Source organism: Panthera leo, chromosome C1, assembly GCF_018350215.1.
Source record: "Panthera leo isolate Ple1 chromosome C1, P.leo_Ple1_pat1.1, whole genome shotgun sequence".
Classification (NCBI taxonomy): Eukaryota; Metazoa; Chordata; class Mammalia; order Carnivora; family Felidae; genus Panthera; species Panthera leo.
Window position 1 is genome coordinate 61849345 of NC_056686.1, and position 24862 is coordinate 61874206.

General features: G+C 37.8%; 1 protein-coding gene across 1 annotated transcript in view; it reads right to left on the bottom strand.

The window, feature by feature from the left end:
- ERICH3 (glutamate rich 3) overlaps positions 1-24862 on the bottom strand; it is a 104329-nt gene that overhangs the window by 14223 nt on the left and 65244 nt on the right. Inside the window, 3 exon segments of the mRNA XM_042948614.1 lie at positions 2334-2783; positions 13691-13927; positions 18849-19147. Coding sequence (XP_042804548.1) covers positions 2334-2783; positions 13691-13927; positions 18849-19147 — 986 coding nt within the window.

Here is a 24862-nt window from a genome sequence, read left to right on the forward strand (position 1 = left end):
CAAGTCCAGGCAAACAATCTATTTGTCTGAAATGGAGGTAAAAGAAGTCATAGCATCAATGTTACTAATGAACTTTAACATCTCTACCTTTTTTGAGCAGCAGCTTGTCAAATCGTATAAATTTCCTAGATTATACATTGTATGCTCCAGAAATGAGCAATGAAATCCAAGATTGAAGACTTGAATTATTTTATAAAAGGGTTTCAAATTATTTTAACAAGAATCTCAACTCTTATATGAAAAAATCCTTTTGAAAATCTCAGGGGTCTGTGTTATAATCCCAGGGCAGAAGATGGCAACCTTTTTCTATTTAGGGCCAGTTAGTGAATTCTTAGGGCTTTATGGGCTATACGGTCTCTGCCGCAATGATTTAACTCTGCCCTTGCAATGCAAAAGCAGCGTTAATAACAAACAAATGAGCATGGCTCTGTCACAGTAAAACTTTATTTTCTGACCCTGAAGTTTGAATTGAATTGAATTTTTATGTCACTACATATTAATATCCTTTTGATTTTTTCCAACCATTTAAAAATTTTAGGGGCACCTGGCTAGCTCAATCAGAGGAGCATGCGACTCTTGATCTTGGGGTCATGAGTTTGAGCCCCAACGTTGAGTGTAGAGATTACTTAAACAAATAAATAAATAAATTTTTAAAATTAAAAAAAAAATTCTTAGCTCACTGACAATACAGGAAAAAAATAAAAGTGGTAGGCCAGATTTGGCCTGTGGGTGGAAGCTTGTCAAGTTGTTCATTCCAAAATTATTCAAATTTGCTACATAACACCATCTGAAATGTTTTTATTGTCCTCCATTCCATCTTAATAATCATACCTAACCTTTAAAGCCTTCCTCAAAAGAATCCTTCACAAAAACGTTCAAGGTGTGCTTAACCAAATGGGACTTTCCCCTTCTTTTGAAATGCCGTAGCATTTGTACCTTCTCTGGTTTTACGAATGACTACTTACTGACCTTTGTCTAATTATTGGCGTGCCAAGATTTCCCCTTAGCATTTGATGGCAGGTACCCTCTGTTTCACATTACACATTTCTTATTGACCATGGTGTCCTGCACATAGTAGAAAGTTAATGATAATGATTGAATTGAAAGATAACTATTCAACATCTTCAATTCCTATATGTAGGCCACAGTGGTTTCATTACAACTTTTAAGGTCCTATAAATGTTAGAAACATTAAAAGTATTCATAAGTTTTAAGCAGATGAATTTTAGTAATACTAAAATATGAGCACAGATTTTATCTTGGAATTAAGAAGAATGCCCACTATGTTGGCAAAGGAGACAGACGAGAGGGAGCAGGGAACAGAGAGAATTACAGGCCACAGGATCTGTGTGAAAGCCAAATATCTGGCAGGTCCAGCTGTCCACAGGACACAACTTGGTCCCTTACCTGTCCTACTAAAGTTGAGAAAGACATCAAACTTTCCACATGTCTAACGTCCTGGGACCTGATTACTGTGGGACACTCTCCACTCTTCCCATGTCAGATGGAACTATGCTGCATACTCATTCAGGAACCCCTGGGTCAGGAAGTTACTTAGTTTCAGAGAAGAACTCAAAGTAAAGTTAGGGGTTTTCTATGAAATTTTCATATTTTTATCTAAATTTAAATTCCTATTGCGCAGATACAATAGACAATCTTTAAAATCTGGAACTACTGTGCTTGAATTCAAATCCTAGGAATGCTTCTTATTAGTTGTATAATCCTTGACAAGTTATTTAACCTCTCTGAGACATAATTTTGTCACCTATGAAAAAAGAGATGATGATAATAGAACCTAACTATGGGGATATTGGGCTATTATGGGGAGTAGATGAGTTAATATATGTAAGTGTTTAGAACTGGCACATAGGAAGTACCTACCAATGTTAGCTCTGTGTGTGTGTGTGTGTGTGTGTGTGTGTGTGTGTGTATACGTATATGTGTGTGTGTATATATATATAAATGCATATATAGCTAAGAACAAATAGTATTCCTAGTATTAAATAACCTCTAAAAAGCCACACATACCCTTGCCTTCAGACACATATTGTGTTTTATTTGATTCTTGAAAGAGAATTACCATAAGAAGGAATTTACAGAAAATAGGAAACAAGCTATATAAGGTTTATCAAGTAATTTTTAAAACGCAGTAGAAGAAAAACAGCAAGCTGAGTGTACATGTATGATTATGTGATGAAGAGAGAAATAAGAAAATAATTGAATGACTCTGGCATTATCACAATAGTATTTCCCAAGCTTTGGCAGAATGCAATGACCAAAATCAGCTTCCATGCATGGGAACAATGGCAGGTCAACTCAATGGCCATACTTACCACCTTTCTCCACCCTATAGGGACCTGCTTTTTTGTCCTTCACCTTAGCAGTGCTTCCTTCCCAAAGCTTACTTTTATCCTTTTCTTTTTCTTCCTTGGAAACATGTTCCCTGGACTTCTCAGATATGCCCTCTGCAATCACTTGGGTTCCTTTCTCCATTTCTTCTTCAAGAACATTCTTCAAGCATTCCTCTATTGGCAAAGGCTTGGTCTCTACATCTGCTGTCATTATTTCTTGGTCTTCAATTTCAACTTCTTGGGAATCCTCAATTGGAAGGCAGGATTTTCCTGCCTCATCATTTTCACTCGACTCCTGAAAAGATGAACTTCTGGAACTTTTGTTTGGACTGTTCTCAGTGTGGGCTTCCCTATCCCCCAGTGTGGATTCATCTTCACTGCAACTAGAGCATGGGTGACTTCTGGATGAGGACGATGAAGCAGTTTTTATATCTAAAAAACAAAAATGATGATATCATTGTTTTTCCATTAAGCAATTGGTTTAATTGTGGGAATTTTGTTAGCAAAAATAAAACTAAAATTTTTTAATATAGGTTAATAGACTTGATACCCTTTTCACATAGGTTGTGCATAATTATCAAGATAAAAATCTATGTAATCTGTGAGTCTCCAGAAGTTTTCAATAGGAAACCACATCTAACTGAAACCCAACTGTATTTATTGATTGATTGATTGATTGATTGATTGAAAGCCATTTTATTGGAAAACATTTGTAAGTATCTATTTCATTGTAGAAGTAACCGATTAATCTTTTATTTATTTAGTAAGAGCACTTATTTCATTATCATCCTTGGTAGCCACAGTATTCTCTGTGCGTAAAATTTAAATTTGTATCTACTGTAACATCCACCATATCCAGCTAGCAAGGTGTACTAGAAAGATCTATGTGTTTGCAAACTACCAAGACACTTTAAAAATATTTTGAGGTGATGCTTCTGTGTGTGTGTGTGTGTGTGTGTGTGTGTGTGTGTGTGTAGGAGGAGATGTTGTCTGATCTCAGGTTCCCCCAAAAGCAGACCCTGAAGTCAGGATTCATGAGCAAGTGATGTATTAAGGATATGTTCCAGGAGAAACTCTTACAGGAATATTAGAATTTTTCCTCCCTTAAGGAAGGAGTTTGGCTTTCATATTCTGCTCCAGTCAGACATGGCTACCGGCCACCCCAGGGGAAGATAAACTCCTTGGCACTTTCAGGTGCCTTGCACCTGTGGGTGAAGCAGCTCCATGGCCCAGGGCTGTCCTCTAAAGAAGTATCCTCTGAAGAAGGTAGAGAGTGCAGGAGCTGGGAGACGTGCACATGGAAGCAGTAAAAGGGATTCTAGGAGACTTAGGCAGTAATGCTGATGTAATGCAACCGATACACAGTCTAGAAACTAACTGAAGCCCAAAATGTGCTTACTACCCAAAAGCACTTTCAAAAATCTCCAAGAAAGCAACATACACACTGAATCTCTGTAAGGAAGATGCACATCCTGAAAGTCATGGCATATGCTGTGGGCCAGAGAAAGACAAACTTGCTTTTGAGTTTTTAATCAACAGATCTGTGTTAACAATTGTTTTTTACAGAATATATTTTCAAATGAAATATCCTACACTTAAAAGCTTCCTAGGTTTCTTGTTTTCTCTGTGTTCTCCTTACTCTTTTCTCTGTTTCTTTTATTTCTGCTTGGCAGCTACACAGATGGCTCTAGCAGCTGATGCAGACTTTAAGGGAAGAAATACCTGTCTTTACTCTTATCCTTCTCCTTCACACCCTCCAGCCCAAATGGCTCTCCGTGACAGGGCTTAGAATTTTAAGTATAGTCACAGAGACTTATCAGAGTTTCCACAAAGATTTGAGAGATGCTACACAGCGGTAAAAAAACAAACTCTAAAAAGCCTTTAAGCAACAGAACCCCTTAAGCACAATTCCATTTGTTCTTATCTCCCAACTACCTTGACAGGCACCAGATGACCACTGTTTTCCAAGGAAACGCATACTTGAACCACTCTTTCTTTATCTCCATTTTATAAAATCTGGATATACCGTCTCTCAGTAGGGAGCACAGCAGATCAAGGACAACTGTTCTCTATCTTATTTGTCCCAATTCAGACACTCTAGGGAGTATGATCTCCCTCTCTCTAAAGCATCTCATTTTTTTTTAAAGGAAAAGAACTCTTACTTGCTACTTGTTCAATCGGTAGCTTTCATTAACTGCACAATGAGCTAGAAGGCCATATTATACTCGTTCTGCACTTCCGAAAATATTCGTGTCTACCATCTTAGTGTTGATATAATGGCTCTGACTTTTGGCTCTGAGAGTTGTTCACATAATAAAAAAAAAAATGAGCGTTCCTCGACTTTTCTTTAGTAGCTACCTTTCTTTGGCTTCTATTAATTGTGTTACTTTAATTCAAAAGGCTGGAACACACTCTGGCTCATTTTGAGCCAGTCCCATAGAGAAGAGAGATCAGGAGAATGAATGACCTTCAAGAGGCAAGGGTACCTGACCTCCCATATAAACTCATTCCAGTTTTCCAATTTCTCTCTAACCTTGCCATACAAGTTAGTTTCTCTCTCATTCCTTTATCTCATTTTCATGCAGACACTGGGGCAAGACTTTGCCTAAAAAAAAAAAAAAAAAAAAAGCTCAAAATGAAATGTTTTAGGGCCATGGACTGGGATTTTCAACACTAATTTTATTTATTGTCTTAGAAATGAAGCAAATTTTTATATAGAAATTTTTGCCTAAAAGAACTTTGAGGTAACATATGTAATTTTTTTTGTCATTAGTAGGGAAAAAATTAGCTGGAAGTCATGTTAGTAAGCAACTCTGCCTCCCACCCAATACTATTTGTCTCTCTGGTGCTCCCTCCAGGTACTGATGCTGAAAGAATCTGCTCTTGGTGTTACAGTAAAGAAATGATCTGCACTCATTGCCCAAATCTTTGGCCAAAGCCAGCATGTGTGGTACTATGATTCCATATCATAAGCAGGACCTCTCACTTTCCACTCTGCCCATTCAGTCAGTCTCCACATCCTTCACTGTCTTCTCTTTTCATGTCATTGACAACCATTCCTTCTTCTGCATCACTACTACTTCACACAACATGAGACTGAGAGAAAATAACATGTCCTCCTGTAAGATAAACCTTGGTGTTTCAATCATGACTCAGCTACTTACTAGCTTTCACTTTGGCTGTTTCACTTACCCTCTCTAGGCTTCTGTTTTCTTGCCTATAAAATGGGGCGAATTCTACTTATTTTTCTCTGTAAGTCATTGTAGAAATCACATGACACAAAATTAACATAATCAAATTGAATAATGATTTCTTTATGACTTTTAGTCTTTCCCCCTCTATGAAATCATCCATGTTAAGTATAGCTTAATACATTTCTGTCTTGTGATTTCACCCTGTGTTATATGAAGCATAGTAACTGCAGCTACCAATTGCTTAGGAAAAAAAAAAAAAAAAACAATAAAACCTGATCATGGTTATGCACCTACTGTGTACCAAAAAATGAGGTAAATACTTAAAAAACATCTCACTTAATCCCACGGAATAGCTATGTTCTTTTCTAGATCTAGAAAGTAAGGCCCAGAGAAGTTAAATAATACCCAATGTCCATTAGCTATAAAGTAGCAGGTTTTGCAAAACATTTTTTTTAATGACCCACTGTAGTAAAGCCAAGACCACTCTTCTTGCCAAAAGGCCTTCAAACAGAGAGCATCCACTGTCATGGACCTACTATTGCTTCTCTTAACTAACTCTCTACTGTCAGCACCCTAGAACAACAAATAAAAAATAGTTCTTTCCAAAACATCTGAACTCATGGAATTCAATCTGTCCTCCTTTTATATCTCTAGTGGTCATTCTCCATTTTGGCCACTGTATATATATGTGTATATATACACACACACACACACACATATATATATATATATATATATATATATATATATATATACACACATATATATACAGTAATCTCCACTGTTTATACTGCCTGCCTAGCCAAGTCAATACACACCTGAACAAGGGTGCCGACACTCACACATCCACAGTCAACACCAGTCTCACAAATTCATGAGGAGCTATGCTATCCCCTCTCATAACTGCGCTGCTGAGTTGTTTACCTTTCTACCCACTTACATAGATTCATTCATTAAATGCATATGGAGCACCCCTTATGTGTCAAGCAATGCGTTAAGGTTTAAGGACCCAGAATAAAAAATGGCAGGCCAGGTCCCTGCTTCCACAGAGACTACACACTCTAGCCAGACACTGCTTCCTTTTGTGAGAACACAATGGATCAACCACACATGTTCACTCAGATGTTTATTCATTCTCCTTACAACGACCATGGCTAGCTCTCTCAGAAGCTGCTGTTATACTCTCACCATGATCTCACTATGTTGTTTGCTTTGAACCAATCTTAAGTCCCAACCTTAGCTTTCAATCATTTCCTCACCCTCTAGCATAGAATGTTTTTTTTAATTTTTAATGTTTATTTACTTTTGAAAGAAAGACAGAAAGACAGAGTGTGACCGGGGAGAGGGACAGAGGGAGAGGGAGACACAGAATCCGAAGCAGGCTCCAGGCTCTGAGCTGTCAGCACAGAGCCTGACGGGAGGCTCAAACCCACAAACTGCGAGATCATGACCTGAGCCGAAGTCGGATGCTTAACTGACTGAGCCACCCAGGTGCCCCGAACATGGTTCTATTATAGTTTAAATTCACCATTTTCTCCATTAGTGTCCTGATTTTAACTACTTTGTTTTGGGTTTACTAGCTTGAAACCCTATGGACACTTTAAAAAGTGCATAAACTCAAATATGTAAATTCAGTTAATAATGTAGATCACCCCAGGAACATACCATGCATCCCAACCCAATGAACCCAATACTCTTTCGAACTCTAATACAAATTGCTTCTCTCTCCCATTCTTTAGTCCGAGGGTTCACAGAAAAATCTGCATAGGCACTGTTCCTACTGTCTTCAAATTGACCACGACACATGAGTTTATACATCCTGCTCATACTAATAGTTCTATCTTGATTATACCCATGAGTTCATAAAACTGTTTATATTTTATATTAGATACTATGATTTAGTCAATAGTTTCATATACAATAATGCCTAATTAGGCAAGTGCTTTGTACTCATAAATATTATCGAATGAACGTATGCTTAAGAAAATAAAACTAGAAGTCATTAAATTCTAGCTATGAACTAGTTATTTGTCTTAAGGGAGACCACATGTCTTCACACTAATAAGTCATTACTCAATTCATCAATGAGACAAATATATGCATTACTTTGTAAGAATAAATATCTATAGGTAAATACAACTCTGTTAGGGGGAGAAGAAAAAATTTTAAAAAACTTAAAAGTTTCTCCATATGTACCTTTAATTGCACTTTTTAAAACACTACAATGAATACTTAAAATACTAGGAATATAATCAAATCCTGTGTCACACTGTCCTGCCTAAGTCCTTTTATATTTATCATTAATCTACTCCATCAGCCATATATTCCACAAGACTTTACTGGGTGTCTTCATAATGCCTTTGTTGTGTACAAGGCAGATTCAAAACTGTAGAGAAATACCTCATAGGAAAGTATTTTATGTGGACTAAAAGATGAGTCTGCATTTAAATATTCACCTGAAAGCCATGCCTTCTTGCTTCAACAATCAAAAAGTGAATATGGATTGAGGAATTCTTGCCATTCAGAAAAATTAAAGTTTGACTAATCATGTAAAAAACCAACCAACCAACCAACCAGCCAACAAAAAACCCACACATATAGAGTCTGACCAGAAGGCCACCTACAATCTTCCCCTAATCTTCTCTGCTCCAAGGAGCAGTCAAGTTACACTGAAGTCCACAGAATGTGGTTTCACATCACTTATAATTCAACACGGAGGGAGGAGGCTTCCCTCATGCTCCTCTTCAATAGTCAGGCCAAGAAATGAAGAGTGAGATTGTTGAAGTCAGTAAGTCCAGTAAATAGAATATCTTTTGTGACTCGGGAATTTTATAAGTCTATAAGGACTATTTCTTCAACAGACTGGAAAATAGCACAAGTGAAATATTATATTTCTTACTAGAAAAAGCATTTGTTTTAATTATTATATTCTATCTTTTGCAATTCTGGGAAGAGTTTCTCTCTCTGTCTCTCTTACTCTACTCTTTTTTTTTTAATTTTTTTTTAACATTTATTTTATTTTTGAGACAGAGAGAGACAGAGCATGAATGGGGGAGGGTCAGAGAGAGGGAGACACAGAATCTGAAACAGACTCCAGGCTCTGGGCTGTCAGCACAGAGCCCGACGCAGGGCTTGAACCCACGGACCGTGAGATCATGACTTGAGCCGAAGTCGGCCGCTTAACTGACTGAGCCACCCAGGCGCCCCTCTCTTACTCTACTCTTAAGGAGCTATTTATTCTTTACCTCTTACTCATAAGCATTATCAACCAAACTGTCCATAAAAGCACAAAAGTGTATTGTCAGTGACATGACACTTTTCCCCTCAACCTTATAACATTCATCTATGACAATATATTTTCAACTAGTGAATTAGCGCCTAGGGTTGCCAACACAAATGCAGAGAAAAGGAAGGTGTCATTCTTTGTAAACGATGGAAAGTCTCACCCGTCATTCCTAAACCAGGGTGCTCTCCTAGTGGCTCTCGGTCCCTAGCGCTCATCACTCATGGGCTGCTCAGCAGAGAGCATTCATCAAGGCAGGCCCACGCAATTGTTAGCTGGCAGTTTAAATGGGACCGACTTGTCACTAGAGTGACAGCCTGGGCAATTGTTTGCCCTCTGGGAACAGGTGCAGGCAGGTTCAAATGAAACACATCCAAATACTAACAGCAAGATTCTTAATCATGTCAATAAAAAGGATGAACTGGTGTCTCAGATTCAGTGGTCACAATATGCCTCTTACACTTCTGAAGATGAAATGCTGTCTGGCTTTTTAATAGAGTGTTCCAAGGAATCTATTGTGTCATTATCAATTTTAAAGCATGCTACTTTGTTTGCTGGGTGAAACCTCTAATTTTGATACTCCACATGCTAAAAGGAATGTTTCTGAATAACACAAGGCCAGATTATCAAAATCAAGGGAAGGGAAATAAAAGAGCCTGGAGGTAGAAGAAAGAAACAGTAATAAATGATGAGATTTTATTTCAGAATAATGGCAAAGCTTTATTGTAAATACCAAAAATGCAAAAGAGCTCTGAAAAAGGATAGCTTAATAATATCATTATTGAAACAACAAAATAAAATAGTTGGTGGGGGCGCCACGTGGGCTTAGTTGGTTAAACATCTGACTCTTGATTTCAACTCAGGTCATGATCTCACAGTCCTGAGTTCAAGCCCCACGTTGGGCTTTGCATTGGGTATGGACCCTACTTAAGATTCTCCCTCTCTCTCTCCCTCTGCTCCTCCCCTGCTCTCTCTCTCTCTCTTTCTCTTTCTCTTAAAAAAAATAGTTGGCAAATTTAATTTTTGCCTTTTAAATTTCCCAACCTCTGCGTGCTAGATTTCGTACATTGTGGTAGCTTTTATTACATATCTCTTTAAAGTATTATATATTCTACACCTAAATTGCAGCTAACTCTATACAATCTTTTTCAATAAAATTCTAATAATAACATACAGTGTAAATGTAACTAGATATCATGGCATCTTAGTATTCTTGGTGTTAAAACAATCAAGTATTCCTGGTGTTAAAACAATTAAGTAATTAGGGTGCCTGGGTGGCTCAGTCGGCTGAGCATCCGACACTTGATCTTGCCTCAGGTCATTATTTCATGGTTCATGGGTTTGAGCCCCACATCAGGCTCTGTGCTGATGGTGTGAAGCTGCTTGAGCTTAGCTCTTCGCCCTCTCTCTCTGCCTTTCCCTCGCTTGTGCATGCTCTCTCTCTCGCTCTCTCTCTTTCTCAAAATAAATAAACTTAAAAAAAAACAGTCAAGTAATTGCTTAATATTTATGAAATATCTTTTAAGAAATCACCTTTGTGAGGAATAACAAAGACAGCATACAGTCCTAGCTTTCATAGTGTAAATAACTTTGTCAGTAACTTGTGTAATGAACTTGAAAGGTAAAATTTAACATATGAAACAATAAAAGAATAAAGAATTACTGAATGATAGAGTTTCATAAAATAAAGAGATCAATGAAGACTGCTAAAGGAGGAGAGTGTGGGTGGAAGAGAAGGGGGCTAAGCTGGAATTGAATGAAAGGCCTGGAGGTGGACAGGGAGGCCCATCCAGGGAAGAGAAAGGTAAATTTGAGTAAAAGCAGAAAATGTCTGTTTTTATCTCCTCTGTTTAAAAACAAAACAAAAAACAGAAGCTAGAGAATAAGATGAACTCAAGATAAGTACCTCTAAACTGTATTGTCTTAAGGAAGCAGAATCCTTTTATTAGGGGGATTTTCTTTACTTTTAGATAAATAGATATTTTCTCATTTGGAAAAATCATAGTTCTGTTGTTTCTCCAAAATGCAGGCTCTAAACTTAAGTAATGTTTATGTCTTGGCTCTGTTACTTTCTGGCTATGTGAGTTACTTAATCCCGCCATTACCAAGTTTATTTGAAAAAATGGAGATGAAAAGAAAAAGTACCTTCCTTTTAAGATTGTTTGAAGTAAATCAGATAATTCATATAAAATATTTGGTATAGTGCTTAGCACTGAGTTTTAATAAACAATAAATACCTTTGGAATACCTTTCCAAACATAGGGTTCCAATTATTTATATGCAAGCAGTATTCAATGATAAAGCTTACCAATCTCTGCCTGTTATTCAATAATTACAGGTCTAAATGACTAAAGCTTTTCCTCCAGGAATATCCAGGTACTGCCTACACCCCTCTCTGTTTGAACATAAAAATTAATCTGTCATAGAAAAAATCCATTTGATCCCAAGAAAAAAAGATGATTAAGCAGCACAAAAATAATCCCAGATGCCCAACTACTGAAAGAATGTATTGAATCTTCATGAAATCAGCCCTTGATAATTCTCCACCATACTGAAGAAGTGAAAAATTGAGTCCTTTGTGTTTTGAACCAGTTATATTTACATGCAAACACATTTTCAAGTATTTTCCAGGTTCAAGTCATTTGTACAGCTTCTTTAAAATTTGACTCAGGTGACATCACTTTTTCATAGAATTCTTTAACTTTCCCTATATCAGATAGTAATGTAAATTTAAATTCGATGCTCACATTCAAATTGAGGGGGAAAAAAGCTTACATATTAAGCATGCCTGGAAACATAAAATATAAGTATTAAGAGAAATTATAGAAAAGGGCTAGTTTAAGACTTCACAAAAAATATTTCAATGCCAGACCGTTAATCTTGAGTAGTTCTTTCAACTATAATGAAAGTGACAGCAAATCTTGTTTTCAAGTTTACTAATAGTGAACATCATTCTAAATTTTCACATCATGCTTCACTCTTTGCTTTGACTGTCAGGAAACTCAGGGTTAAATTTTTAGTTCAAGCTTATTGATGGTCTCATCTATGGTTCCTAGTAAAATTATCTTCCCTTTTACTCTAAATTATTTCTGCATGTTATTGCCTTGTATATGTGTGCATGAAATTTTAGAATAGGTTTGCTTAAATTCTTTCTTGAAGAGAGTGAAACTATAAATATTTGCTCTTGTGATTACTTGATTACTGAATTTACTTTTATTTTATATTATCCTAATATATTTGCTGAATTCAAAATTTTGAGATTTAAAAAAAATATTTATTTACTTTTTGGAGAGTGTGAACGGGAGAGTGGCAGAGAGAAGGGGACAGAGAATCCAAAGTGGGCTCTGCACTGACAGGAAGACAGTAGCAGTTAGCCTGATGTGGGGCTCGAACTCACGAACCGGGAGACAATGACCTGGGCTAAAGTCGTACACTCGACCACCTGAGCCACCCAGGTGCCCCCAAAGTTTGAGATTTTATACAGAAAAAATGCTGAGAGCTGGAAAGAATGGTGAAAATAGACAGCAATTCAAAAAGTCATCATGGGGGCACCTAAGTGGCTCAGTTGGTTGAGTGTATGACTTTGGCTCAGGTCACGATCTCGCAGTTCCATGGGATTGAGCCCCTTATCGGGCTCTGCACTGACAGTGCAGAGCCTGCTTGGGATTCTCTCTCTCCTCTCTCTGCCCTTCCCCTGCTTGTATGTGCTCTCTCACTCTCTCTCAAAAATAAATAAATAAACTTTAAAAACAAATAAAAAAGTCATCATGATATAAACTTATTTTCTAGCCCAACACAAACTACAAAGACATACACATACTTAAATATGACAGTGTTACGGTTATAACTATTAATGTTCTGGATGTACCAGGAAAGATCTCTGATTAACTAAGAATCACATAGCCTTGGCCAAACCCTTATGGGACAAAGCAGGAAATCGGTTCCTTCTTTGACCAAACATTACTTCGGTAAATTGACATATTAAAAAAAGTCTTCAAATGTTTGAGATAAGCCTCAGATGATGGTTTCTTTGTCTACCTGAAAACCTCTCTGTATTTTTCCCATGAACACTCAGAATCATTTTAGGCTTAAGGACTATGAGGAGGTCTCCTTTGCCATGAGAGATGATCCTTACATGAAACTAAGACGTCAGCACCCTGTGTTCAGGTAAGTTAAGACAAAAAAGTGAACCTAAGGCAGGAGTTTTCAACTTTCCCTTTAACTGAAAAGGAGCTACTTTTCATTTTTCTAAGGCCACAAAATGGTGTGTGTATATGTGTAAGAGGGAATTCTTTGGGATTAAAAAAAATAAGAAAAAGAAAAAGGAAAAAAAAAGGAGGGGCACCTGGGTGATTTAGTTGGTTAAGCATGACTCTTGATCTCTGCTCAGGTCATGATCTCAGTTTGTGAGTCCAAGCCCTGCTTGGGCTCTTTGCTGACAGTACAGAATCTGCTTGGAATTCTCTCTCTCTCTCTCTCTCTCTCTCTCTCTCTCTCTCTCTCTCTCCCCCTCTCCTACTCATTCTCTCTCTCTCTCTCTCTCTCTCTCTCTCTCTCTCTCTCAAAATAAATAAACATTAAAAAAAAGGAGTAACTTTCTAAGTAAACAGAAGACATGTCACAACAAGCTTTACCTGACCCCTATTAAAAAATCCCAGCAAACTAAGGAAAGAGAAGGGGTTAAGGACCCACCCCGTAAGTTGGGTATCTATGGAAGACTGATTGATCAGCATCCTCTGGTTAGGGAACCAGCCTCTAAAAGTTCCCTTAAAAGAGGGTCATCTCATCAAATATAAAGAAAAGAAAAGTAGTCAGCATCTTTGCTGAACAGCACACATCACATGGTAAGTAGAACAACTTGCCTTGTTTCTCCTCCTCCAGCTCACTGTCAGAGCATCCGTCACCTTCATCTTTCACATTGTCATCAGCATCTGCCGCCTTCTGCCACGAGGTTTCACTCTCCTTTGCAGGGTCTAAATGATCTTTTTCATCATCTGAGGGTGACTTTGACATCCCATTCATTTGATCATCAGCCTGTCCTTCTTCATTAGCTTTCTCATCTTGTTTCTCCTCATCTGCTTCAAAATCTTCTTCATATTCTGAGAAAAAAAAATCTCCACTATGAGAATGAAAACAGAATCCCTGATACTTAAGCCATTTTACTTTAATGAGAACCTTGACTCCATGACTTTCTCTTCTCTGGGCCTTTCTTCACATCTTTTTCACACAATTAATGAACATGGAAAACTAATAGCAAATGATCAAAGACTGCAATCAGTCACATATACAAGAGCACAAAAGAAATAAGGCTCCAAATGACAAGCCTGCAACCTAATGAAAGTTCATTTACAAATGTACATCATCATCTACAATAACCAAAATGGACAAGAGAAGAACTTGATAGAAAACAATAAATTAGAAATAAATTAAAAATGAAGAGAACAGGGTTATAATAATGAAAGTTAATTTGGAGACTCAGTGAGGTCATATTTCATATGAAGAATGTTCAAAATATTTGGATATCAAGTTAATGAATAGCGAAGTGGAAAAATTCAATTAATCAAGTCCAAAGGCCCTGAGAAGTAACACCATGAATAGCACATTCTCTGAGAACCAAATGGACATCAAGAAAAGGCATTATGAGGGATTCTATACCTAGACCAGAACCCAAATCATATGCATTATTCATCCTTACAGTCAATGAAATAATTACATTCCAAGGATAAAAAAATTCTTATAAAATAGAACATTCCTGTCACAGCCACTAATTTGCTTCATTCCCTACAGAGGTGCAACAAATCTGTAGCAGAAAAAGGAAATTGTCACATCAGATAAACTCCAGCTGTCCCTTGTGGTTATAATTTTTCACCTTTCATATTTAATTGTTCCCCTTTTTCCTCCACCAACAACTAAAAATCTTGAAGTGACAACATGCCAAGGATGGAGAGCAAAAGGATTTCATGCAGAACCAATTAAGCACATAAACAATTATCTTTAAAATAAAAATTACAGGGAAAATAAAGCTTTCCTCATTTTGTGTGTTTTAGTTATTAGATATTCTGGCTTCCTTTCCAGTGGTGGGGGCCTCTCAGGTAATTACTTGAGAGCTACCCTGCTGCAATGAAAGAAACTTAATTTAGAAATGCATGCCCTGTGCATATGAAGAAAGCGCTGTTAATGCAGAGATTGTATGAGGGAGATGTAAGGGGAAAAGTGAAATCAGAAACTGTAACGAAGAAAGGCAAACAAAGAGAATTCATCACAAGAATGTTTTCATGAGAGAGATTTAATATGGGGAACATGAAATGCAAATTATTATCAGCAAAACAAAATTATAAATGAACAAGAAGATGAAAAATTTGGTTTATATTGCATGAAACAAATAGGAAATACTAATAAAAACAAATATTTGGATCCAAATATTTCAGACCAAATAATAGAATAGTTCCTCACTTGGCCTAGTTAGCTATCAATCAATAAGCCTTTATTGAGAATCTTTAATGTGCAAGCAGATAAAATAGCAAAATAAGAGACACTACAATAACACAACCCCTGCCATCAAGGAATCTCCAATTTTTGTTGAGGAAATAAGACTCAGGTACAGAAGAGATAACTGTACTCGTAGTAGTTTTTATACATGGTTCTCAGTAGTGTTAGTTTCAACACTACTGTGCTTGATTGCCTATGGATTTTTATATAGGACTCATGATTAATTATATGAAATAATGTCAAATGAGTAGAATGGAATTTTAAAAAAAAAGGGCAGAAAGTCATCTGGAGATCTTGGAAACTTCATACAAAAAAGAATTCAAGTTAGCTACAGAACTTGCATGTGCATGCATACACCCCCCCCCCCCCCCCACACACACACACGAGGAAACACAGGAATCTGTCACTTTACAGATATTTCTTCCTGGTCACAGGATAAGCAGGGGGCCCAACAGAACATGAGTGAATTGCTATAATTCCATCAATAGTATTACATAGTGGTGACATATGAGGGTTTTAGAAGCAGGCTGTCAGGTGCCGAAGTCCAAGTTAAAACAGTCGCTAGCTGTGTGACCTTAGGCAATTTGCTTAATATCTTTAAGCTTCAGTTTCTTCATCTGTGATGGTAGCTCCTGCCTCACAAAGCTATGGTCAGTATTAAAGCAATGATCCCTGGAACATGCTTAGTACAGTGTCATGGACAATATGTGTCTAGCGATTACTAGAGATTAGTAGTAATAGTGATTGTGATTGGAAGTAGAAAGAGTTGGTTGTAGACCAGGAGAAATACACTTTAATGGAGGCACCTGACTAAAATTGCAGAAGTACTAGGGCCCACAATTAGGACACAATTGCTGTTAAATTACTGAAGCAGAGAATAAAATTAAAGGAACATGTAGTGAACCATAAAAATAGTCCCTACATCCTATTTTACAGGACCTTCTGTGTTTCTCTCAAAGTATGGGCTTCAAGGCTGTCCTGGCTTAGCCCTACCCACTACTGCCTTCACATCTAAGTAAATATCATCCCTCCATTAACCACAAGTGCTCAATTAGCATGGCAGCTCAAAGCCATATACTTTGTGTTAGCTATTCATGTTCTCAATATGAATGAACTGGTGGCATGCTTTCTGGATTCCTTTTCATATTTCTTCTGTTTCTCCCATTTTATCTTCCTTCTTTCAGAGAATTTAATTAGCTTGTTGTTTACCATCCTCACTAATGAGGAAGTGAGTCGACATAAGGTTGACATCAATCCAGCTGCAACTCTCTCGCGCTGACCTCCACTCAAGTTTCCTGCTGCTCTTACCATCAGTGGATGCTCTGCAGAGAGCAGAAGCCTTGCTGCTACTATTTTTTCTTCTTCTTTTTTTAAAGAACAAGTCCATTAACTAGCCAACACAGAAGAAGACCTTAGGAAAAGCTATAAGCATAAAGTACACTACTCATAACACTGGCCATGTTGGTTTAAGGAAAAAAAAAAATGAAGAAAATGAAAAGCCTCTCTTGAACATAGCTTTAATAAAACTATATGTCTTGAAAGTTAAAACACATAAAAACACAACCCATTTGTTAATCTCTCCACTATTGCTGTTGCCGTAGATCATTTTAAATTCTCAGTCTAAGATAATAAAGACTAGAAGGGATCACAGAGATAAACTGAGTCAAAGTGTTATAAGTGAAATCCATTTTAAGATGATCATGTTATTTCAGTAATGAACAAAGTGCAGTGTTATAATAGCTCTGTAATTATTCCCTGGGATTTCTGAACCCTTGAGCAAGATGAGATGAGAAGGAAGTACCTGGAATCTGCCCCTTGCCTGATGCCAGCTCTTCCACAAGTCACCCCAGCCCACAGCTCTGCTCCCCTAATCCTGCTCTGTCTCCTTGCTGTAGGAGGGACACCCAGGCAGCTCTCTCTTTCTGACTCTTTGACATATCACCCACAACCAGGCAACATCTAAAATAGCTTTTACAGAATAGGAGGTTGTACAGTGTGGGAAGTCTGGGTTTTTGAATTAGATAGGCCTGGCTACTAGAGTATGGCAGAGTATGTGGCCCAAAAATACCCACTTTGGTATAAGATTATTTTGAGCTTAAAGCAACTGAGTAATAGTAGATGTACGAAGAGCCCTCTGCCCTCTCCCTAAAAGCACAGCATACATTTTTGAAGGTGTCTCCCCTCCTCTCTCTACCAAGATGGACACAAGTTAATCATAGGAGACAACTTTAGACCCTTATCAGCCCAGACAAAACACCAAAGGAATCAGCATAATAAACCTCACTGAAACTAGCCCGTATATCATTAGTTTTGCTACATATTTGCCTTCCCACAATTTGCTGCCCCAGAAGCTTAGTCCTTTCCTTTTTTTCCTGTCACTTCTCTAAAAATGATTGTTCTTTTGTAAGATGCCACATAAGCCCAAGTTCTAACCACCCCTTTGAGTTACTCAGCTGAGTGCTCCTGCGTGTATGTGTGATGCACATACTAATAAATTTCTTTGTTTTTCCCATTTTAACCTCTTTTGTCAGTCTAATTAATTTATAACGACCCAGCCAATGAACCTAAATGGGCCCAGGAAAAAGTTTCCTCTCCTACACTATGAATCTTAGTTCTGCTGCTTTCTGTCTGTATTCCTTAGCCTCAGTTTCCTGTCCTGTAAAATGGAGGGAATAATAATATCTATCACAATGAGTGGTGAGGATAAAATGAAATAGTGTGTGAAAAGCTCCTGACCTGGTGCTCAGTGACTGGCACTTCCATTATTGTTATTATCACTACTATACATATGAGTGAGTGTGTGTGTGTGTGTGTGTGTGTGGAAAGAAAAAGGAAGGAAGGAAAGGAAGAAGGAAGGGAGGAGGAAGAAGAAGAGTGCAGGAGAGGAGAGAAGAAAAGGGGAGAATAACAAGGCAGACAGATAGGCTCTAGGACCCCAAGCCTATGTCAACTGTTTTTAGTTATGGAATACTCTTATTGCTACATAAGCATCGATTTCACCAAAGCAAGTACATGGAAATACTTAAAAAAAAAAAATGGTAAAATTCTATTTGGTCAACCTGGTCTCTCTCTGTAGAAGTGAACAGACCTTCTGGTTCACACAGACATAAACTCCCCTTCCTCTCCTGCCCCTATGAGCATCTTCACCTCTCCAGAGTTAGCTGCCTATGGACTATAACTGAGTAACATTTAATAAATATTGTTGCAAATTTTGATAATGGGTTTTTATTTTTATTTATTTATTTATTTATTTATTTATTTATTTTGAAAGTGCGATTGTGTGGGGGAGGGGTAGAGAGAGAGGGAAAGAGAGCGAGAATTCCAAACAGGCTCTGCACTGTTAGCTCAGAGCCCGACATGGGGCTTGAATGCACAACCACAAGATCATAACCCCGGGATCATGAACTGAGCCCATATCAAGAGTCAAACACTTAACCAACTGAGCCACCCAGGAGCCCCTGATAATGGCATTTTAAAGACGTAAGCAAAACAACAATAGCAACAACAAAAGAATTCCATGTTATCCATTACCGTATTTAAATATATTTTCCTGGTCATCTTCACAAACATCTTGTCCTGGATTTCCTTTACGTTCCATTTCTTCCACAGCTGTTCTCACTTCTCCATTCCTTGTTTTTTCTTGAGCTGAAAAAATGACTGAAGGGGAAGTTTTGCTCCCCGCCATCTCATACCTTCTTGGTATCATGTACCCTCTATCCTTCCTCAGTTTCCCCTCACCTTTCTTTAGTTCTTCTCTTTTCTCAATATTCTTTTCTTTCCTAGGTTTTGGTGAAGTTGGATTTTTGTCAAGGCCCATTGCAATAATGCACCTGTGAAAAATATAAACACAAGGTGATGCTTAACCTGTATTTATACCACAGTGGAACCTCAGAGCTTTTTAAATCACTTATTTCTTACGCCAGTAAAAAATGTTATAAGAAATCTTCTTATTATAGTATACATAGTTAATTAGAATAAACTCTTTTCTCCTTATTAATACTAAAATCTTGTAAGTGAACACAGTATTAACAATTTTACCCACAGTAATAAACAAGAAAACAACTTAACAACTAAGAACGGTAGTTTCAAACTAAAACTTGTGACTTCAAGCATATTTTTGGCTTTATAATGGAGTCCAGTAAGCATATCATTCAAGTCCTTAAATGAGAATTATGTGCGAAAAGAACATTCAGGTTTATAAACATATGGAAGCTGAGATAAAAATAATCGGAAGAAGAAAGATGTCAGTCTTTGATAATTTGTTATTCCAACAACACAGCAACAAAAGACCTACATACAAGGTTGACTCTCAATAAATATGATTGATTTTTTAAGAAACATATACAGTCAAATGTTGTTGTGCCCTTTAAGTAAACACCTCGGGAGCCTGCATGCTTATTTTAATAGAACTGTCATCATTGTTTTTAGAATGGCCTTTTGAAGCCTGTACAACAATCTTTTTTTGACTTTTCCCTGCAATAAGCTTTTTTTCTTTGGAGATGGCAATAATTTGTAGAGGTCATAAAGTCATTCCAAGTCAAATCTGGTGAAATAAACATATGATCTGAATGTACTGAGACATTAAAAAATATTTTAAAAATCAGTTATAACAAAAGTAACATGAATAAAACCTTCTATAGCTTTTTTCCTATCTCTGAAGTTAATATTGAAATAAGAATTCCAGTCATGACAATAATACAGACATTAATAAAAATATGATTGTGATAATAATAAGATTCTTGAGCATTTCTTCTGTGCCAACCTCTTTGCTGGGCACCATATACACATTTTCTTGCAGGATTCATTACCCTGCCCAGAACAATAAATTAAGAACCAACATCACAACTTTACAAATGAGGAAACTGAGGCTGACAGTTGCCCAAGCTCACCCAGCAGGTTAGTGATGGAGGCAGATTCTGGCTCAGGACTGCTAGACTCCATCACCTCCCAATGAGGTACACAGATATTGTTAGATTACAGCCCGCTCAGATGAACAGCCACATGGACAGATGATACACTGCTGGGCTGCCCACTGGGGAAAGTGCTCACACTCTTCCCCAGAAACTAGCACAAACTGGAGAAGTTTTCACCAAGGCTTAGAGACAATCTGTGACCTGAAAAAGGTGCCTGGCAGTTGTCAGTCTCCACCATCCTTCTCCTCTAGCACCAGTTGCGTCCCTTTCTCTACAGGTTACATGACTTAGCGGGAAACTGAGTCAATATAGTGCATAGGTGAAAACAGATCCGAATGCAGTCAAGACGTGTCAGTCCAGAAGGAACAGAAATAATAAGTAAAATTTGAATCAAGGTGAATCAGATCCAATGGAGAGTTCTTGAACTAAAGATTTCACTGAATTTCAGCCATTCCCACTCTAGAAATAGCAAAGGAATCAATTATCCCAGCTTACGAGAACTTAGTTATATCACTTATCTTTTCAATATCTCCCCACAAAATAAAGCTAAAAGGATTTGCACTCAAAGTAACTATCAGGCTGCAAAAAATGAGATAATAAGAATACACTTACCTCCCCCATATTAAGCATGATAAATTCTTGACTGTAATGATGATGTACTTAGCACACCACTTTCCTTGGAATAAAGGTGTCATGAATCTTCACAGAATATGATTACTAGCACTGCCTTCTGTTCAAGCTGTTCTTCCCTTATCAATGGCAACACCAAATCCATCGATTTGGGGCTTCTGATATGCTGTTACTTTTAGTTTATGTTGTGGCTGTGTGGAGGCTTTGATGCCTCCCTACTGCACGCACAGACTTTTTATTGCCCATCTGCTTGAGGGAATTGGACGAACAAAGTGAGCAACATCTGTGCTCTCCTCGTCACTGACTACCTATTTGACTTCTGAGTATAATTTGAGGTGTTGATTTTGATTACTAAAGCTCAGAGCTGTCTGCGTTCCACTTGGCTAGGCAATTCTTCCTCCTGGTGTTCCACTCTAGCGACTGGAAATAACTACCTTGTCTTTTCAGTTTCCATGACTGAGGGATGGGTGCACCGGTGGAATCTCCACACCTGTTGGTGACCGCTGCTGAGCCTTTCTTGTTTTCTGAGGACCTCAAACAGGTAATTCCTAGTCATGTTCAGAAACAGAACTCCCTCTTGTTGTATCAAACACTTCCCTCCTCATAACAAAAGTTCCAGAGTCTGTATTTTTTTTAAATGTTTATTTATTTCCAAAGGAGAGAGAGACAGAGTGTGAGTGGAGGAGGGGCAGAGAGAGAGAGAGAGAGAGAGAGAGACAGAATCTGAAGCAGGCTCCAGGCTCTGAGCTGTCACCACAGAGCCCAATGCAGGGCTCGAACTCACAAACTGTGAGATCATGACCTAAGCCGAAGTCGGACGCTCAACCGACTGAGCCACCCAGGAGCCCCTGGAATCTGTATTTTTAAAATGAGTTAAAATTAATTTAATTTTTAACAAATTAGAGGAATTAATGTACACCCCTTAAAATGGCTAAAAGTGGGGCACCTGGGTGGCTCAGTCGGTTAAGCACCTGGCTCTTGATTTTGTTTCAGGTCATGATCTCACAGTTTGTGAGTTCAAGCCCTGCCTCGGGCTCTGTGCTGACAAGCATGGAGCCTGCTTGAGATTCTCTCTCTCCCTCTCTCTGCCCCTCCCTGCTTGCACTCTATTGCAAAAATAAATAAACATTTAAGTAAAATAAAATAAAATAAAATAAAATAACTAAAAGTGTTACTGTAGATATGATCCTGCCAAAAAGTTATATAATATTACAAGTGAGTTTATATATATATATAATATATAACATATAATATATAATATGTAATATAATATGTAATATAAAAGTAATAATATATATTATAAGTGATTATATTATATTATATTATATTCATTATATTATAAGAGGGGTGGTTCTCCACTGGAGAACATTCACTGGAGCTGTGCAGTGTAGGTGCTTCCGGAATAATCTGAGTAGTCTCATGTGGGGCAGACCCAAACAGGCAAAGCTCTAGCATATATCACCCATATATCCCTGCCCCATTTAAAACATTCTGCCTTGACTTCTATTTGGTCTGCAGCAGGGAGGCATGAAATGACACCACACTTTTCTACTTTGGCCATGCACACATTTCATTTGGAGAAATGATGATGAAGCCAACAAAACACTGAAAACCAGTGTCCTTAAAAACTATGCATTTTAGTTAAGGATAACAGGTCTTATTCTTTAATACCACAACCATTTTTTTTTTTATTTGAAAAGGTCAAAGAAAGAAGCTACAGTGAACCAAATGAAATCATATAAAAATTGACTATTAAGTGTTAAATAGGAAAGTAGAGGTCATCAATCAGATTTCGGTACTGATTATTAAACCTGCATAGAAGGTGTTTACAACCAAACATTTACAGCTTGGATTTATATAGTAACTCTCAAAGAATGCAATGTGTTTGTGCTTGGAGGATTGTATGTAAGCTCATTAGCTTTCCTAGGAGTTAAACAGAAATTTGCTATGTGACTTGCCCAACAAATATGGAGAAAGCGTGTTTGTGCTGGAACAGGAAAGCAGCCTCAGGTGGGTCCCAAGTATCCTACTATATTGCTGTAGACCATTCACTCTGCCACTTGCTGCATGACTCCTCCACACCTTTTCTCTCACCAAAAACCTCCAATCCCTCTCCCTTAAGCCTTAACCTAAGCTGATAAATTATTATTTGGCTGAAAAAAATAGAAACTATCAGCAGAGAACTTCCAGTTGGTCCCAACACATGCATCAACTTACCTCTCCCTCTACCCTATATGCCATCTCTCCTACAGTTACTCTAGAAGAATGATTCTCCTCCTCTAAGGCTAACGTCTTAATTTCAGCCCTAGATCCCACCTCCTCTCGTCCACTCAAGCCCTTGCTCCAGCAATTTCTCCCTCCATGTCATGCTTGATCAAATTCTTTTTTTGATTTTTGATATCTCTCTCTAGTGTATCAATTCTATCTATCACATATAACATATTACAATATCTCCCACCTTAAAAACTAAAAAGCCCCCTTTGGCCCTTACATCTTCCTTCTTGGCTGTCACCCAATTGACATCTTTTATAGCAAAATTCTTTAAAAAGAGTAATCTGTATTCTCTGGCTTTACCTCTACTCCAATTATTTGTTAAACCCACTCCAATCAAGTTTGCATTCCTCTTCACTACAATAATTTGTGTCAAGGTCACCAATGACCACCACATTACCAAATCATACTCAATCCTCAGACTTCATTTTACTTCACATATACACACATTTGACCTAGTTGATTATGCTGTTCTTTGTTCATTTCCAGGACACCATGTTCTCGGCGTTCTCTTTGTAATCCCTTGCCTTCCTTCTTAGGCCTTTTTCCAGTTCCTCTTTATCTCCTTCATCTTTAAACTGGAGTGACCTGGACACCAGACATCTCTATCTGCATTCAATTCTTAAACAGTCCCATCCCATCTTATGAGTTTAAATGCCATCTACATGCAAACCATTCTCAAATTTATATCTCCAGCCTGGACCTCTCACCGGACCCCAGATTCACATATTCAAACACTTAATTAACATCTCTGCTTGCATACTCATAGATGTCTTACATTTAATGTGCCCCAAATCAACATCCCTTCATTTCACTCCCAAACCTGCTTCTTTCACAGTCTTCTCCATCTTAGTACATGTTAACTGGACATTTTTGCAATTGTTCAGAACAAAAGCTTTTCAATCACCTTTAACTCTGCTTTTTATCTCATGCCTTGCATCCAATCCATCGATAAATCCTGTGGACTCTACTTTCAAAATATATCTAGAACCCAATCACTTCTAACTCTACCATTCTCTCTCCTCTGGATTAAATTAGTTTCCACTCTTCCCTTGCCCCCACCCCCTTGTTTATTTTTCCCATAGGAGCTACAGTCAAATCAAGACAGGTCATTGCTCAAAACCTACCTTAGAAGCTTTGCATCTCGCTTAGAAAAAGTCAAAATCCTTGCAATCACTTTAGGATGTTCCATGTCTTGGCCCTACTGTCCCTCTAATCTCGCCTTCTATTATTGTCCTATCCCTTACTTTTGCTCTGGCTACGGTAGCTTAAGCACACCAAGCATGCTCCTGTCTCATGCTCTTTGTATATTCTTTTCGTCTACTTCCAAAACTTTTTAGAGGGACTATTTAGGGAAAAACTATTTAGAAAACTATTTTTCTGATTTCTGCTCAAAAGACATCAAAGAGGCCTTTCCTGATCATCCTAGATAAAATAGTACCACCTTCTGCCCCTTGTTCCCCTTAACTCCATATATCTCACTTCCCTGCTTTGTGTTCATCACTCTTAATGCCATCTGGCACCTATTAATTGGTTTACTTGCTATTTGCCTTCCCCCATTAGAATGGGCTCTATGAGAGCAGGAACTTTGGTTGGTTCACTCCTATTTTCTAGCTTGGCATACATTAATTCTCCATGAGTACATTCAGAAAAAAATTAAAGAAAGCCTGCACGTAAGTGTCCTAATTTCAAACAGAATGTCCAATATGAAAGCTGGTAAACAACAGTCAA